The 17,500-nt window shown below is 33.3% G+C and overlaps 3 protein-coding genes across 4 annotated transcripts in view; 2 read left to right on the forward strand and 1 right to left on the reverse strand.

Moving 5' to 3' along the window:
- The window catches only part of LOC124956445 (ras-related protein M-Ras-like), a 5,328-nt gene extending 114 nt beyond the window's left edge, over positions 1 to 5,214 (reverse strand). The window contains exons 1-4 of the mRNA XM_047512255.1: positions 5,032 to 5,214; positions 4,356 to 4,678; positions 3,657 to 3,973; positions 1 to 3,402 (exon numbers count right to left, since the gene is read on the reverse strand). The exon at positions 1 to 3,402 is cut by the window's left edge and continues 114 nt beyond it. Of these exons, the coding sequence (XP_047368211.1) occupies positions 3,313 to 3,402; positions 3,657 to 3,973; positions 4,356 to 4,545 (597 nt within the window). The 5' untranslated portion in view covers positions 4,546 to 4,678; positions 5,032 to 5,214 and the 3' untranslated portion in view covers positions 1 to 3,312. The remainder of the gene's footprint in view (positions 3,403 to 3,656; positions 3,974 to 4,355; positions 4,679 to 5,031) is intronic.
- A 1,296-nt stretch (positions 5,215 to 6,510) lies between these two features.
- On the forward strand, positions 6,511 to 10,381 carry LOC124956444 (116 kDa U5 small nuclear ribonucleoprotein component). The gene is made up of 8 exons (XM_047512254.1): positions 6,511 to 6,646; positions 6,837 to 7,132; positions 7,207 to 7,478; positions 7,542 to 8,230; positions 8,313 to 8,542; positions 8,622 to 9,340; positions 9,425 to 9,705; positions 9,800 to 10,381. Exons 2-8 carry the CDS (start codon positions 6,887 to 6,889, stop codon positions 10,303 to 10,305), a joined length of 2,943 nt encoding a protein of 980 aa, XP_047368210.1. The 5' UTR covers positions 6,511 to 6,646; positions 6,837 to 6,886; the 3' UTR covers positions 10,306 to 10,381.
- Positions 10,382 to 11,752: 1,371 nt separating this feature from the next.
- LOC124956467 (polycomb group protein Psc-like) overlaps positions 11,753 to 17,500 on the forward strand; it is a 16,892-nt gene continuing 11,144 nt past the window's right edge. The window contains exon 1 of one of the 2 annotated variants that reach the window (XM_047512306.1): positions 11,753 to 11,934. The gene's annotated coding sequence lies outside the window, so the exon portion shown is untranslated. Of the gene's footprint in view, positions 11,935 to 16,769; positions 17,324 to 17,500 lie in introns of those variants that run through there. The other variant, XM_047512305.1, reaches the window with a different exon arrangement.

The following is a 17,500-nucleotide window of genomic DNA, read 5'->3' on the forward strand; positions in this document are numbered from 1 at the left end:
TTTATACTAATTGTAAGTAGTTCCACTCGAATAAAAAAAAAAAAAGGAAAAAAAAAAAAAAGAAAAGAAAAAATATATAAATGTATGGGTGCGTGTGTGTGTGTGTGTGTGTGTGTGTGTGTGCGTACGTGCGTGTGTGTATGTATGAGTTATAAAATACGGACGAACAAATCAATATATTTTTAAATTAAAATGACGCATAAAATAAATATTATTTGTTTGTGCTGTAAATAAACATATATAAACAATGTTTCGTGAAAAATATTATAGCGACCACGTACCTATATTATTAATAACATACGCGTTATCGATGGTAAACAAAGATTACAAAATATACGTACATATATATTTTTTCTTTTTTTGTTTTCAAATAAATTCAATTTCAGAGAATCACACAAATTCGCACCCACGCATGTCGCTAATATACACACACTCGTGTCACCTTGTCAGCAGCGAGAAATGTTCATAAATAAAGAACATTTGTTTTTAACATGTAACGTTGTACCTACCAAATTGAAAAAAAAATAAAAAACAAAAAAAAAAAAATTAAAAATTCATTCCAAAACATTTACTCTATTCTTTCTTTCTCTCTCTCTCTCTCTCTCTCTCTCTCTCTCTCTCTCTCTCGCTCTTTCAATTTAGTCAATATTTGCAACAATTAATATCACGTACAAATAAACAAATTAAAAGAACATGATTTCATACATCGTACATAGAATAAACCTTTTTTCGTGATTATTAGAAATACTTTCAATATTGTATTTTATAATGATATAACGACAATATATCGATGATAAAGCATGATATTCGGTTGTACTTAATTGCACTCTCAAAAATATTATTGCAATTGTGATAACGACAAAAAAAAAAAAAGAAGAGGAAAGCAAAAAAAAAATTTTAAATTAATTTATTTTAGATATAACCATGCCTGAGCTAAAGTTTTGAACTTTTTTCACAGACAAATTATGGTCAAATCGTTCAATGAAATTTCCTTATAACCGAATATTCGTTCATTGTAGAAATTCTATCTTAAATGGCTATACGCAATGACATATATGTATTTTTGAAATGTTTTCAGATTTATCCAAATATAAATTATATCGAAATATTTAAAATTAAATGGATAAAGAGAGACGGTAAAGTAAACACAACAGAATATTATAACACTTTCGAACGCATCACCCCAATCAATTTTTCTATGATTCTATTTAATGTGTAAAACTAAATTTTATAATGCACAATGACATTGCTCGATTTCTCCTTCGTTAGATTCGAGAAAAATCCTTTCATTGATTTTTGAATAGTACATTTAACATTAAGTTTGACTTACAAATATACGCACTTTTAGTATTTCTTTGTATATATATTTTACATATATATGTATATATATATATACATATACATATATACATATACATATATATATATATATTGCAATTAAATGCTAATGTAGGCCATGGCATCATTTTCTTATTATATAAAAAGGACTGACATATTGATCTTCATTAACTTAAAATATAAACATTGAATTCATTCAAAAAAAAAAAAAAAAAGACATTATCAAAAGATGATAAAGAAAAAAACAAAAAATAAAAAAAAACATAACATTCTTTTATAATACTTAAATAAAAAAATTTGACTATTAAAAAATACCTATATGTTTCAACATTTTAAGTTTGTTAAAATTTTTTTAATAGACTTTCTGTGTTAACAGAATGAAATGCACATAAAAAATGATAATATGAAGATAAATTAAAAAGACAAACTAACTATTAGGAAAGACAATATTGTCTTATATATAGTTTTATTCCTGATTCAGAATAATAGTTTTTATTCATTAGGCAATATTAAATGCCTAATATAATCGTTACCAACAAATTAAAATTTTCCTTTTATTTTTTTCTTTTTTTTTAAATTATTATTAATATTTTGGATAATATTTACAAAATTTTTTATGAAAAGATAATTTGAGCTACGTATTTCAATGAATGAAATTAAAACGTTAAATATACGAGCAAAGAATTTATAGAGAATATCTGTATAGAAAAACAATGCATAGAGATAATGAAAATTTCGATGTAATCAATTACGAACAGAAAAAAAAAGAAAAAAATGAAAAAAAAAAAAAAAGAAGAAGAAGAAAGAAAAATCATAATACCAGATACTTATAACAAGAAAATGAGTTGTCTTCCAACATAATCTTTATGATATACTCTTGTATAATCTAATTTTAAATAATAATAATATAATTAATTATATCTATCAAATGAACGAGATATTATTATTACATATTAATTTTATAGTAAGTTATTTGACATTTAAACATAAAACATCAAACATAGATAAGCTTGTATTGATTCCAGTGAGACATAATCTATTTAGCACATTAAAGCGAAACATCACTGGTTATAATGAACACAAGTACGAATATTATATACACATAATAGCAAAAGGATATATGCAGAGACATATATAAAATTCTGTGAGAAATATTTGAATGTAGAAACATTAAGGCCACAGTAGTTGATAATATATATATATATTAGAAAAAGAAAATTTTTTTTTATTTATAATACGAATTATTTGAAAATAATAAATTCATGGAAGCTTTGTATCTTATGTTAGAAGATCAACCATAATTGAAAAGGGGGATAAATAATTGTAATAAAATAAATATGCTTAAAGCTAGAACTTTCGACAGCCGTTTTAAAAATGAGCTGAGTCGACATATAAAACCATTATAGTCATTTCATGACAAGACCTTACAAGGAGAAGTTAAAAACCTTCCCTATAATTATGCAATAAAAAACGTTCAATTCCATATTACATTATCGATGGTAGAAAATTGATGTGTATGCAAGAATGAAGACGTAGTCTCCTCGTATCATACATAAGATGAACAGCCAATATTATCAATGTACTTTTGGTTGCTTAATCTAAACTGATGCGAAATACAATATGACGAATACAACTATGCCATATTTTTTTTTTGTTTTCTTTGTTTTTTTTTTTTTTTTTTTTTTTTTTTTTTTTTTTTTTTTTTTAGTTGGTGGTATCTGTTACTGAATCTTATTTCGCGTACCAATTTGAAGAAACATTAATTGATAATAGAACAGAGTTACTAATATTATACTCGAGTATATTAGTAATAAATGAAATATATAGGACTACTCGTTAAACATAAGCACCAATGCATACTTCAGGACTAAAGGTTTCAAATTTCGTTTTAGCTTTGTGGCATTTTTGTATGAATAAATGTGTGCAATAGTAAATAATAAACCTTACTCCTTTCCCAATAAAATTACGAAGACTTTATAAAACATTGCATTTTCCAGTACGTCTCCGTTTCCGACGATTTTTTTCCAATTCAGCTGGCGGTTGATTTCTAATAATGCGTACAACCTGAAGAGTCATTAATATATATCGTAATATGGAATATATGTATATATAATATTTTTATCATTTGTTATGTTTAATATTAATTAAGAATCTCACAACCTTTTGTTGTGACCAAATCGATATATCATATATATATATACACATATATATATATATATATATACATCACTAAATAATTGTACTATAGCAAAAAGCCATTATTTAAAACATACTACATGTCTTATTATTTTCTATACCTTATTATATTATATACCTACTTCATGAAACGCAGCATCCACATTTAGAGGTGGATCTTTGGCAGAAGTTTCAATATAAGGAATACCCAGACGATGTGCCAATTCCCGTCCCTGTTCCTCCGTCACTTTTCTTAAATGTACCAAATCAACCTTATTGGCAACAAGAAGCATTGGATAGACATCTCTGTCTTTTACTCTAAGAATTTGAGTATGGAAGTTGATAATATTTTCATAAGACTGTTTGTCTGTCACAGAATATACCAATAAAAATCCATCACCCTTCCTCATGTATTGTTCACGCATGGCACTAAATTCTTCTTGGCCAGCTGTATCTAGCACTAGCGGATACAATCAAAATACATATTTTTCTTTTACATATCAACTTTTACCACCCTTTATACTCTACATATAACAATAATAAAATATTATAGAATATATTTTTTCTAATTATAATGAAAGAAAAGAATTTTTACCATTATGTTATTATAGCGATTATATTATATCAATTTGATTCTACTTTGCTCTTAATTTTATAACAATATTTAAATAAGCATTGTATTTATTACAGTTTAACGAATACAAAAAAAAAACCAGTGTATCTTATTTTAGAAGCATTATAGTAAATCATAAAATATAAATATAGCTTATATATTAAGCATATATATATATATTCGATTAGATCAAAATATATTAATGATATATATAAAAATATTGACTTACCATCTAGAATACACCATTGTTTATCTACTTCCGTGTGTTGGATATAGCTATCCTCGATGGTAGGATCATAATCGGTGACAAATAATTTTTGAAAGAACTGTATGGTTAATGCACTTTTTCCAACTCCTCCATCGCCAACCACGACCAATTTAAAGGTCATAAGGTTGTCATTGTTAGGAGGTCGTGTCATACCGCCTCTGAATCTCCCACCCCCACCCCCGCTATTCTGCCTGCGTCTGCCTATCCTGCTAATTCTTCTAATATAATCTTGGCAGTGGTTTTGCTCTCAAACCAACAGATATTATCTTTTCCAATTAGAATTCCTGGAAAAAAAGAAAAAGAAGGAAAATAAAGAGAAATAATTTCCAACGAATTGACAAGACTCTTTAACAATTGCAAATAAACACGATAGTTGTAAGTAAATCATTTTTAAATGACAAATTTTTGTTTATACAAGAGATAAACCATTTTCTCAACACCTTCGTTGGAGAATGATAATAATAATAAAAAATAAAAAAAAAAAAAAAATAAAAAAAAATCGATCAGGCAATAACAATTTTAATAATAATTAAAAAAAAAAAAAAAAAACGTCGTACACATTTCTCACAAGAAAATATTATACGTTTTGTATCATTGACATTAATGTTTAATATATTTAATCGAAAATCCTACTCACGTTACATGATCTGCCACTCCTGCGTGTCGTGCTGCCAGCTGTCAGTCAGATATTTTGTACTGTGCGCAATCGTTCGAAATATATATGCGTATACACAATGCGTACACTAATATATGCGTATACGTTCGCGTACATGAGCGCGTCTATGGAACGTATATTTATAGGTATTTAAAAAAAAAAAAAAAAAAAAAAAAAAAAAAAAAGAAAACAGAAACGAAAAGAAGAAAAGATATATATATAGAGTATATCTATTTCAATAGATATATCTACTTTAAAAAAAAAAAGAAAAAAACAATATCAATATTTCCAATAGAATATTATTATTCTTATAATCTAAATGTTAACACTTGTAACTGTTTACGATAGTAATTATATTTTTTTTCACCAATGAAATAATCGTCTACTTAACTACGTTCATTAACACACAGGAAGAGATAAATAATGTTATAAAAGGTTAAAAAAGTTAATTTCTATTTTTTTTACAAACCATATAGAATCAACCGTACCAACTGCATTTAACAAAACAGTTTATCAGTGATCACCGATTAAGAACTAAATTCAGTTGTACCAACGTTGAACAATAATCAAATGTATTTATGTTCATAACCTTTCGTACGAAGCACGTGTGACTTCAGCGACTACTGTGGACAAAATATGAACTACAAATGCAAACAAGGTATGTTGTTCCCATCATGCATTTATCGTATCAATGTATAAACTTGTTTTCTCACACGTAATAACAATCGGTTTCGTATAGGTTAAAGTAAATAATGTTGGTAGGCTATAAATTTACACATTTCTATCTCTCATATGTTTATTTTTTTTTTTTTTTTCTTTTTAATAATAGTGATCACCTTGCAGTAATCCGTGCTAAATACGATATCGATATGCAATTGTTTCACGACAAATACATAAAGAATACTAAACATTGTACAAGGCCAATTACCCTGAGATAAAAATTTTTAGATGAAAAATAGGTTGAAATTTGAAATTAAGATAATTATAAGTTTCTCGAACGTTACGATCTTTGTAATATTTAAACGAATGTACTATTGTTTAAATATTCATTTATTGTATTCCATGTACATTAAGGATTTTTTAAATAATTATAAAATTATCGAAAGTATTAATTTATAAGATTTCACGTTTAGAAAGAGAGAGAGAGAGGGAGCAAACTATGTAACGCAAAATATGTTAAATCGAGCTTATCAATTAGCTGTAGTTTCACTGATACTTTCTTTTGTACTTAACATCTATTTCTGATCCATAATTCTTTCAATTTTTCAACCAATCAGTATTATTCATCGTCGAAATTTAAAACATAACCTTACTTTTTTTTTTATAATAAATTAAATTCGCAAAGAAAACTTTGTTTATTCTTAAAATATAAAAACAAATTCCTTATTATTTCGAACTTAAGAACCAATCGTAAATATTAAATTTACTATCACGAAATTTATTTTTCATTAAATTCTTGCGGTTTTTTTCAATGATTGGTAACATTGTAGCGTCTTTCTTTTAATATTGAGAGGTTACGTTAAACGTTGCGGCATCTTTCAGTGTATTTGTATATTTCACACGTTTCGTCTTTTTAAAGAAATATGAAGAATTAAATGTAAAATATTGATATACATAATTCTATTGTAAATGACAAATTTACATATTTCATAATTTTATGTTATCAAAGAATAACAGAAATTAGTAACGAAAAACCTAACCTTCAAAGTTGTATTAATATAAACACTCGAGAACGTTTTAGAAATTTTTTTCAACGAAATTATAATATTATCCTATTTTCGTTTTAGTTACGATAGTTTTGAGAGGTGATATTACTTTATGCAAATAAGATATTATCATGGATGCTGATCTTTATGATGAATTTGGAAATTATATCGGGCCAGACTTAGCATCCGAAAGTGAAGATGAAGCAGAATATGGAAATGTTGGAGATGACGCAGAAGATAGAGAACGTTCTGACGAGGAGATGGAGGATGATAAAGATGAATCTAGAGATAATACGGAGCAAGGTTCATCCACAGCAGTTGTTTTACACGAAGACAAAAGATATTATCCTAGTGCGCTAGAAGTTTACGGTCCTGAGGTAATTATAATATTAATTTTAAATATAATAAATTAGAAACATTATAGTTTTCTATATGGCTTTTTATTTAATAGGTCGAAACTCTTGTACAAGAAGAGGATGCGCAACCATTGGACAAGCCCTTAATAGAACCTACTAGGAAACCTAAATTTCAAATAAAACAACAACAACTTCCAGAGACAACTTATAGCATTGAATTTTTAGCCGACATGATGGATGCACCTCATTTAATTAGGAACGTTGTGTTACTTGGACATTTACATCATGGAAAGACTACTTTGGTGGATTGTCTAATACGACAAACGCATCCTTATATACACAGTGTAACCGATGAAAAAGCTCTGAGGTAATGTAACATATATAAGAGAATAATTATTTGTAATTTTTTATTAAAATTCTATTAATCCAGGTATACGGATACTTTGTTCACGGAGCAACAACGTGGAGTATCCACAAAAGCGACACCTGTAACTTTACTGTTACAAGATGTAAAATCAAAGTCATATTTGTTAAATATATTTGATACTCCGGGTCACGTGAATTTTTCGGACGAAGCAACAGCCGCTATTCGTTTGTCAGATGGCGCAATACTTATCGTGGATGCGGCAGAGGGTGTAATGTTAAATACGGAACGTCTATTAAAACATGCACTTCAAGAAAAGTTAGCATTAACAGTATGCATTAATAAAATAGATCGTCTTGTTTTGGAATTGAAGTTACCACCTTTGGATGCGTATTATAAATTACGACATATCATTGAAGAGATTAATGGTTTAATAGCATTATATTCGGATTCAGAAAATCCGGCCTTTGTTTCACCAGCAATTGGAAATGTCTGTTTCGCCAGTTCCGAATATAATGTCTGTTTTACTCTTAAATCTTTTGCCGCGTTATATGCAAAGAGTTATCCAACTCTTAATACTAATGAATTTTCAAAGAGATTATGGGGTGATATATATTTCAATTCGAAAACGCGAAAGTTTACGAAAAAACCGCCGCACAATACGGCACAACGTAGTTTTATAGAATTCATATTGGAACCTCTTTACAAAATATTTGCACAAGTTGTTGGAGATGTAGATACAACTTTGCCAGACGGTTAGTATATTTCTCTATGGACAAGTACAAGTAAAGTATTACTACGTACAATTTTATTGATTAAATATTGATTCGATTGTAGTTTTAAGCGAACTAGGAATTAGATTGACGTCGGAAGAAATGAAAATGAATATTAGACCATTATTGCGTTTGGTTTGTACACGTTTCTTAGGAGATATGTGTGGTCTAGTCGATATGTGTGTTATGCATGTTCCTAGTCCGCAGGCACACGCACCTATAAAAGTTCAACACGTATATACTGGTCCTATAGATTCTCCTCTTGCACAAGATATGGTCAATTGTGATCCTGAGGTAATTATTTTTATCTAATAAAAATCTACGAACATATTTATTATATCTTTTATTATTGATTAATATTTTTCATTTTTAGGGAAGATTAATGATTCATAGTACAAAAATGTATCCAACCGAGGATTGCACGTTGTTCGTCGTTTTGGGAAGGGTAATGTCGGGAACACTTGAAGCAGGACAACGTGTACGTGTCTTAGGTGAAGCATATTCGCGAACGGACGAAGAAGATTCGCGTGTGCTTACAGTTGGTCGATTATGGATAAGCGAAGCACGTTATTCGATTGAATTGAGTCGTGTACCAGCAGGCAATTGGGTACTTATTGAAGGAATTGACAGGCCAATTGTAAAAACCAGTACAATTACCGATCTTAATAATACGGACGATTTACACATCTTCCGTCCGTTAAAATTTAATACGCAAAGTGTTATTAAAATTGCCGTTGAACCGGTCAATCCGTCGGAATTACCTAAGATGTTAGACGGTTTGAGAAAAGTTAATAAAAGTTATCCGTTATTGGGTACGCGAGTAGAGGAAAGCGGAGAGCATGTTGTATTGGGTACTGGCGAATTATATCTGGATTGTGCAATGCACGATCTACGTCGTATGTATTCTGAGATAGATATCAAGGTCGCAGATCCTGTGGTTGCTTTCGCTGAAACAGTAGTAGAAACCAGTTCTCTCAAATGTTTCGCCGAAACACCGAATAAAAGAAATAAACTGACGATGATTGCAGAACCGCTTGAACGTGGTCTTGCGGAAGATATTGAAGCTGAACATGTAAAAATCACATGGAACAAGTAAGTCGTATTTATAATAGATTTGATATAGTCGATTGAGAACACTATCCTATGAATATTTGTCGTTTTTATTTTTTACGTTAGAAAAAAATTAGGTGAATTTTTCCAAACTAAATACGACTGGGACTTATTGGCCGCACGAAGTATATGGGCCTTTGGACCAGACACAACGGGTCCTAATATTTTGGTGGACGATACTCTACCGTCCGAAGTCGATAAAACATTGTTGAGCAGTGCTCGTGACGCCATTATTCAAGGGTTTCAATGGGGTACGCGTGAAGGGCCACTTTGCGAAGAACCCATTCGAAATGTTAAATTCAAAATACTCGATGCTGTAATAGCCCAAGAACCATTACATAGAGGTGGTACGTATCTTAATAATTAACGATAATTGTTAAGATTGATATATCTTTTTTTTTTATTTTTTTTTATTTGCTTCTTTTTAATCTTTATATTCAGGTGGTCAAATTATTCCTACCGCAAGGAGAGTCGCTTATTCGGCCTTTTTAATGGCTACCCCGAGATTAATGGAGCCATATTTCTTCGTTGAAGTTCAAGCACCGGCTGATTGCGTGTCAGCTGTTTATACCGTTTTAGCTAAACGTCGTGGTCATGTCACTCAGGATGCACCTGTTCCAGGAAGTCCATTATATACTATCAAAGCTTTTATACCGGCCATCGATAGTTTCGGTTTCGAAACTGATCTACGAACGCATACGCAAGGTCAAGCATTTTGTTTGTCGGTCTTTCATCACTGGCAAATCGTACCTGGTGATCCACTTGACAAAACCATTACCATTAGACCATTGGAACCACAACCGGCGACGCATTTAGCCAGAGAATTTATGTTGAAAACGCGTAGACGTAAAGGACTATCCGAGGATGTCTCAATCAATAAATTCTTTGACGATCCTATGTTGTTGGAACTGGCCCGACAGGATGTATTATTAAATTATCCCTTGTAATTAATTTAATTTAATTAGATATATTAATAACTTGTAAAATATGAGAATATTAAATGAAATAAAATTGTTATTTTTTTTTCTTTTTTTTATTACCAAATATTCTACTTATCTTTTTAAGATTAACTCGTACTTAAATATATAAATATGTCGAATAAGAAATTTATTTATTTTCAATAAATCTTTGAGAAAAAAAATATATATATATATATATCAATGTTATGTTTACTCCATCTTATAAATCTTAGTTAAAATTCTCATATTCATTAATATATAATATAAAATATATTTGATCTTTTGATCTGTCTCTCTATCTCTATCTCTACCTCTCTCTTTCTCTCTCTTTCATTCTCTCTCTCTCTCTCTCTCTCTCTCTCTCTCTCTCTCACTCTCTTTCTCTCTCTCTCTCTCTCTCTCTCTCTTTCTCTGTGTATGTGTGTGTTTCGCACATAAATATATACACAATATTTTTTTCATCAAAAATACGAATAGATAAATAATTTAACATTTACGAAGTATACATTTAAACTTCGTTATAACCTTGTCAATGTTTGTCAATAGTTAAATAAACTAAAAAAGTATCTAAAAGTATCTACTAAGAAAGTTCTTAAAAAGATTTACTGTCTCATAAAATATTACGATGCCATCAACAGCTAAATATATTTCATATAAATATTATAACTCGTTCACGAATTTGTTTCGATCGATTGGATACTGGTCTAAAGGATTGCGTATTGAAGTATAAGTAAAATAAATATCGTACACGTTCAATTGCATTTCAAATAAAATATTTAATCCACGATATGTGTCATCGTTTCTAGATATATAAATACTTTATCATTATCGTTACAGTCAATAAAATTGTTTTTGCAAGTAATCTGGACAATCGTGACTATCTTGAATTCTTTGAGACGATTTTTTTTACCTACACGTGAGTAACTGCATACATATATTTCCTGCATGTGTGTGTGTATGTGTGTATGTGTGTATATGTATATAGATGAGAACAAATACATACGGCTATAATATTTTTCCGTATCATCTATCTTTGTTTACTTTGAAATACATATATACACACACACATATATACGTACGTACGTACGTGTACGCGTGTACATGTGTGTATATATATAAGGATCTATGTATGCTTGTATACGTGAACGTACTTTACGTATGTGTACGCACGTCCGTCTAACATATCGCAAAAGACCCCATATTGTATTCGTAGGCGTCGACGTAATCGACCAACTTCGGCTATTCTCGAGAACTCTCGGCAATGAGAACAACATGGCGGTCCACTTAGCCTGACTCGGCTTAAAATACAGATTATTTCCATTAATCGTTTACATAGTATTTATCTGAGAATGTTTTTAACAATCTCACGATAACATTAATTAATTTCAATGACGATACTCAATGATTTAGCATTATCATTACGAACGAATCATTAGAACCGTGAAAATGTCTGTAAGAAAATCGGTTAACATCGATCGAGTAATAAAATGCGTAATCATTATCATGTATTCTTTAATTCTAATCGAGTAAAGAAACGTTTTAAGTTCTGAAATGTTCTTTGTTAGAAGAAACTACATGTAATTATCGAAGATCTCACGCGAAGTATTAGGATATCACGTAAGTAGAATCAATGAATTATTGTCGAACGTTTAAATACGTAGTATATAAATCGAAAGGGATATAATTTGTAGATTGATATGCAAAAAATGTTTTCAAGATGTATGTATGTATATATATATATGTCATTATTTTTCTTCAACGACTCTTATTTTTTCTAAGACCTTTCTAATGACTCAGTCAGTCTAAGGATTTCTCGACTATTGCAAAGACCATGCATTTGCCATTTGGTCAACACGTGTACTTATTTATCTGACCGTACATTTAGATTAATTTTTGTGCACGTTTGTACATTTAACATTTAGAATAACTTATAGATGTTTTAACATTTGTTTATTTAAATATATATATATATATATATATATATATCTGTGTGTGTGTATGTGTATGATATTTATATATAAATAACCAAGTTACATAACCATGTACATAGATGTACATTATTGTACATTTTTATCTTTAGTTTCTTTATATCTGTATATATACATAAACTGTTGCATTATTTAAATATAATAACAAAACGCAAGTACCAATAATTCTCACATAAAAAAAAAGAACAACAAAAAGAACATTAATCTTAGTCACCGATCTGTTGTGCTAATCTTGCGTATGTCTATCAACGGAATAACGAAACTCTATAAACGTTATTTACTATTTCATACCAACGCGAATAAGATTATGGAATAACTTTTTATGTGTAAAACTATAAACATTATCTTCGAATGTGAACGAATGACTAAAACCTTCGATAAGAATGAAGACGCCATTTTCTCGATATATTCTAATATTCCGTAGTATTTCCTTTTAATCATAAAATAACTAACGCGCAATGTGTGCACCTGATAATTATATATATATATATATATATATATATATATATATATATATATATATATATATATATATATATATATTCGTGAGTAAGTAAATCTTTAAAAGAAATTACATAAGAGAGAAGAAATTCTTAAAAATAATCAATATCATATAATCCCGATATGTCGTTCCAATATATACGTACATACATGTATACATATTTACATACGTTTGATCTTTCGCATAACCTATAAAACAACGGATTTCTGTTTTCTCTTAATAATAATGTAAGCACAGTACAGTACAGTACAGTACAGTACAGTACAGTACGTAAATAGTTACGTTTCGTTTATGTTTCGTAGAAAGAATTTCCAAAAAAAAAAAGAAAAAAACTTAATTGCGTCCGATTATTACGATAGGATAGTACGTATTATAGGATCTGATGTCAATCAGTCATAAGAGAGATTCGAGGTCACCGAACGTAAGACAACACAGGGAGGCGGCGAAGAAAGGCAAGCGCGGCTGATGCGCGCGTAGCCTGGCGGCGGAGCCGCAATTGCGCTTTACACGATGGGCGTGTCAAGTGGACGGGGCTTACCGCCATTTTGCCGGTTTTCGGCTACGCCCATAAGCGACACGCCCCCACCCCCATTTGAAAACAACGATCGAACGTGTGGTGTCGTGAATGCCCGGTTATAAAGATACCTAAACGGATTACCTCGTTCCACGGCCGTCCCTTTCCTGCTCGTAGCGAACTATTCTATCGCGTCGTCGCCGATCGATCGGTTCGTTCTTCCTTTACTGCCTCTCCCTTCTACGGCCCCCAATCCGCCCCGCTCACATCATCGTTTCTATACTCTTACGCATACACACACACACACACACATATACACACGGATTTGCGCGAGCATGAGCGCGAGCGGATACGCTCTTACATATATACATACATACATAAATACGGATGTACCATGCTAGCTCGTTCGACGAGAACCGTATCATCCATTCGTTGTCCCTCACGATTCTTCGAAACCCGTACTCATGATATTTATATTCCATGGAGATTTCTCGATTACTAATTATAAACGCTTTATCCAAATGCGTAAATTCTGATATATAACCGATTAAAAAGTAATTACTATTTATACAAAACACCTAAGCTCTATACCAAATATGGCGATGTCGCTCCAATTCCAATCTCTCTTTTCACGTTGTTGCCATGTTAAATATTTATTCAAATGGATTGTAATATTAACTCGATGAAACAATCGTATACGTCCTTTTATCATCGTGATTAGGATGATATGACGTTTAAGAAGAATAAGAGGTAATCTTGTCTGTACCTTTACAAATGTGACATTTGAACTGAATTTAGGTTTCCAATGGCGTCCGACGAAGAGTATTAGAAGGATAATAAGTTCGTACCGTTACGAATTCTCGTGGGGATGGTTATGCGTGGAATTTAATAATCGGAACCGTTCTATTCTATGCAAGAGAGGGTACATAGGGAGAAACATAGAAAGCCATAATAACTATGTAAGTGTTTAGCACTGTAGATTTTCTAACAAGAATTGACAGATGTTTTGAAAATGAGTTATCGCGGTAACATCGTTATCATATAATTTTATGTTACCCGATAGAATTCAATTTAAGATCTTCAGAACGGACAGATCGGCAATGAGTAAGCGCTTTAACATTAAACCATAATTTATCTTTTAAAAATCGACTTTTGAACGTTATAGAAATCTAATATCTAGATAGATAATAACGTGTCCAAAGAAAACAAATAGCGATGCGATTTCATTGTTAGATTCGTACAAAATTTACATTGTCGCGATTTAAGAAATCGCAATAAAACGTTGATTTTCAAAGATCAGAATCCATGTTAAATAGGTACATACATAGATGTCGAATTATCGATAATTAACACGTTACATTGAATCTATTGATTCAACGAGGACGACACTTACGACATTTCTATCGTCCAATAAAATCATCTTGAGATTTATTCGTTGTAAAAATTAAAAAAATACCAAAAGATATTTAGATAAGTATGTAAGTAAGTAGATAAATAAATAAGTATTCGCATGAAAGCAAAAGCGAATTTAGAAACGTTGCGTATTCGTATCTTCGCAAGAATCGTACAACGTATATAAGTTTACGAGCGCGACCACAAAGAAAGTTTTCAACCTAGAGACTAAGAAAGACAATGCTTGGCTTGCTTGTGTTCGTAGACCTAACTAAGCTAACGCGACCCACATACCTTTAAAAAGTGCTTCCAATTTCGATGACGTTTAAATTGTCGATCCATTGTATTTTTCGCATACGCATATACGTTTTTATCAAGCGCGAACAATATCTATATCAATATATGTATATATGTATATATATATATATAAAGGATCGCGCGTGTTCTTACGATCAAAAATTTGCGAAAAACATTATATAAACAGCACATCGTTATCGGCCGTAAACGTTTTTGAAATCCGATAGGATAGGGCGCCGCGCAACGTGAGTTTTGGCGCAAGCGTATTGATGGTCATCATCGAAAGGTTCGAGCGCAGAAGCCCGAGCGAAACGATCATGGAGGTAACGGTTAAGAAACTCGATCGATTTAGCGATCATTAGCGTTAATTAGCGTCAACGTAGTTTCTACCTCTTAAACAGTGGTAAATAGGGTTAAGTAGGCAGGAGAGTCAACGTCGTACGCTAAAAGAATTTCTTTTAAGCTATTGCGAGCGAGTTGCTTCGCGAAGCGTATCGCTTCCATAGCTTCGGTATCCGTAATAAAGCGACGAATGATAGGTTATGAGTAATTATAAGATTCTAGAAATGAAATCGTTCAAAATGGTTCGATTGGATTCGTACGATCAGATCGATCGCGGAGAAAAAAGAACAAGTTAAAAAGAGAGAGAGAGAAAGAGAGAGAGAGAGAGAAAGAGAGAGAGAGAGAGGGTAGAAAGAAAGAAGGAACCGCGCCCACGTAGTAAATCGGTGGCAACGACGGTGGCGTCGTTATCGGTCGAAGAGGAGGAAGGCGTCGCGCGAGGGGGAACTTGAGAGTGAGTGAGAGAGAGAGAGAGAGAGAAAGAGAGAGATAGATAACAAAAAGAAGAGAGAGAGAAAGAGAGAGTGTATGGGAGAGCGAGAAAGAGAGAGAGAGAGAGAGAGAGAGTGAGAGAGCGACGCCGAGCGCTCGTCGGCGACGCTCGTCGACGCTCGTCGGCGCTCGTGCGAGTTCGGCGTAGCGAGGCGGGGTTTAGGCGGGGTCGATACGCGAGTCGACCGCGTTTTCTCCTCGCTTCCGTACAGCGTCGTTCTAATCGCGACGGTATCGAAAAGCGGCTCGGCTAGTATCGCCGTTGCTCGGCGCCACCGCAGCGCGATCTCGCTCGCTCTCTCTCGGTAACGAGTAACTTTCTCGATTCGCTTCGCGATATCGCGTATCGGCACTCGCTCTCTTTACGGTGCACATCGAGCGGTACTCAGAGAAGAGAAAGATAGGAGAAAAGAAACAGAAAGAGAGAGAGAGAGAGAGAGAGAGAGAGAGACAGAAAGAAAAATAGAAAAAAAGAGAGAGAGAAAAAATAAAGACAAGACAGACGGACAAACAGACAGAGAGAGAGAGAGAGAGAGAGAGAGAGAGAGAGAGAGAGAGAGAGAGAGAGACTTAGCACCGAGCGGGACATAGTCAACGCATAGTATTTACCGAGGCTACACTCTTTCCCGTCTACTCTCCGCGTTGCTACGTAGATCTCTCTGTGTGCCGACGCGGGGGTGGGGTGGGGTGGGGTGGTTGATCGGGTGGGGGGGCTATTGAAGAGAAGGGGGAGGGGTGTTCGGTGGGGGATAGGTATATAGTAGGAGGAAAAACGAGGGTCGGTGTGCGCGCGCGCGAGCGCCCTTTAGCCCACCGCCGACGCCGCTACCGTCGTTCGATCGTCTCCTCGGCCGCCGTCGCGACGACGACGACGACGACGACGACGACGACGGCGACGACGACGACGACGACGACGACCACGACGACGACGACGACGACGACGACATCGACGACAAGGACGACGACGACGACAAGGACGACGTTCGAGGACGAGGAAGGATACATCGAGGAGACATCGAGGGCTGGGTTACGTCTGTCTGTTTGTCTGTCTGTTGGTACAGTTTGATATAGATTCCAAAAGTCGATTAACCCACCGGCGTGACATGTCTGTATTATTTCCTCGATCGGTTGAGGAGGGGTGGGGGTGTGTCGGGGATGGGAACGAGGACGAAGGATAAATCATATCGCCGTTGCTCCTCATCGTCGTGAGGACCGGATCGTGCTAATTTAAGGAGAAAAAGAAAAAAAGAGAGAGAGAGAGAAAGAGAGAGAGAGAGAGAGAGAAGGAGAGAAAAAACGCGGTTGAAGTCGTGCGGAGTCAATCGCAGTGAATGAAGGTGGCCCAACGACGACGACGACGACGACGACGACGACAACAACAACAACGACGACGACGACGACGACGACGACGACGACGACGACGAAAACGAGAAAGAGGAGGAGGAGGAGGAGGGTGAGGGACAACGAGTTGCGTCGAAGGTAAGAAAGGATAACGACTACGATGGTGGATGGTGTTGTAGGAGGAGGAGAAGGAGGAGGAAGAGAAGGTGGAGGAGGAAGCGGAGGTGAAGGAGGTGATTGCTACGGGAATAAGAGGGGAGGGAGTAAGGCAACGGCGACTAAACGCGATAGAGCGACGTTCTCTCTCTTTCTCTC

The sequence above is a fragment of the Vespa velutina genome, chromosome 22 (assembly GCF_912470025.1).
Source record: "Vespa velutina chromosome 22, iVesVel2.1, whole genome shotgun sequence".
Taxonomy (NCBI): domain Eukaryota; kingdom Metazoa; phylum Arthropoda; class Insecta; order Hymenoptera; family Vespidae; genus Vespa; species Vespa velutina.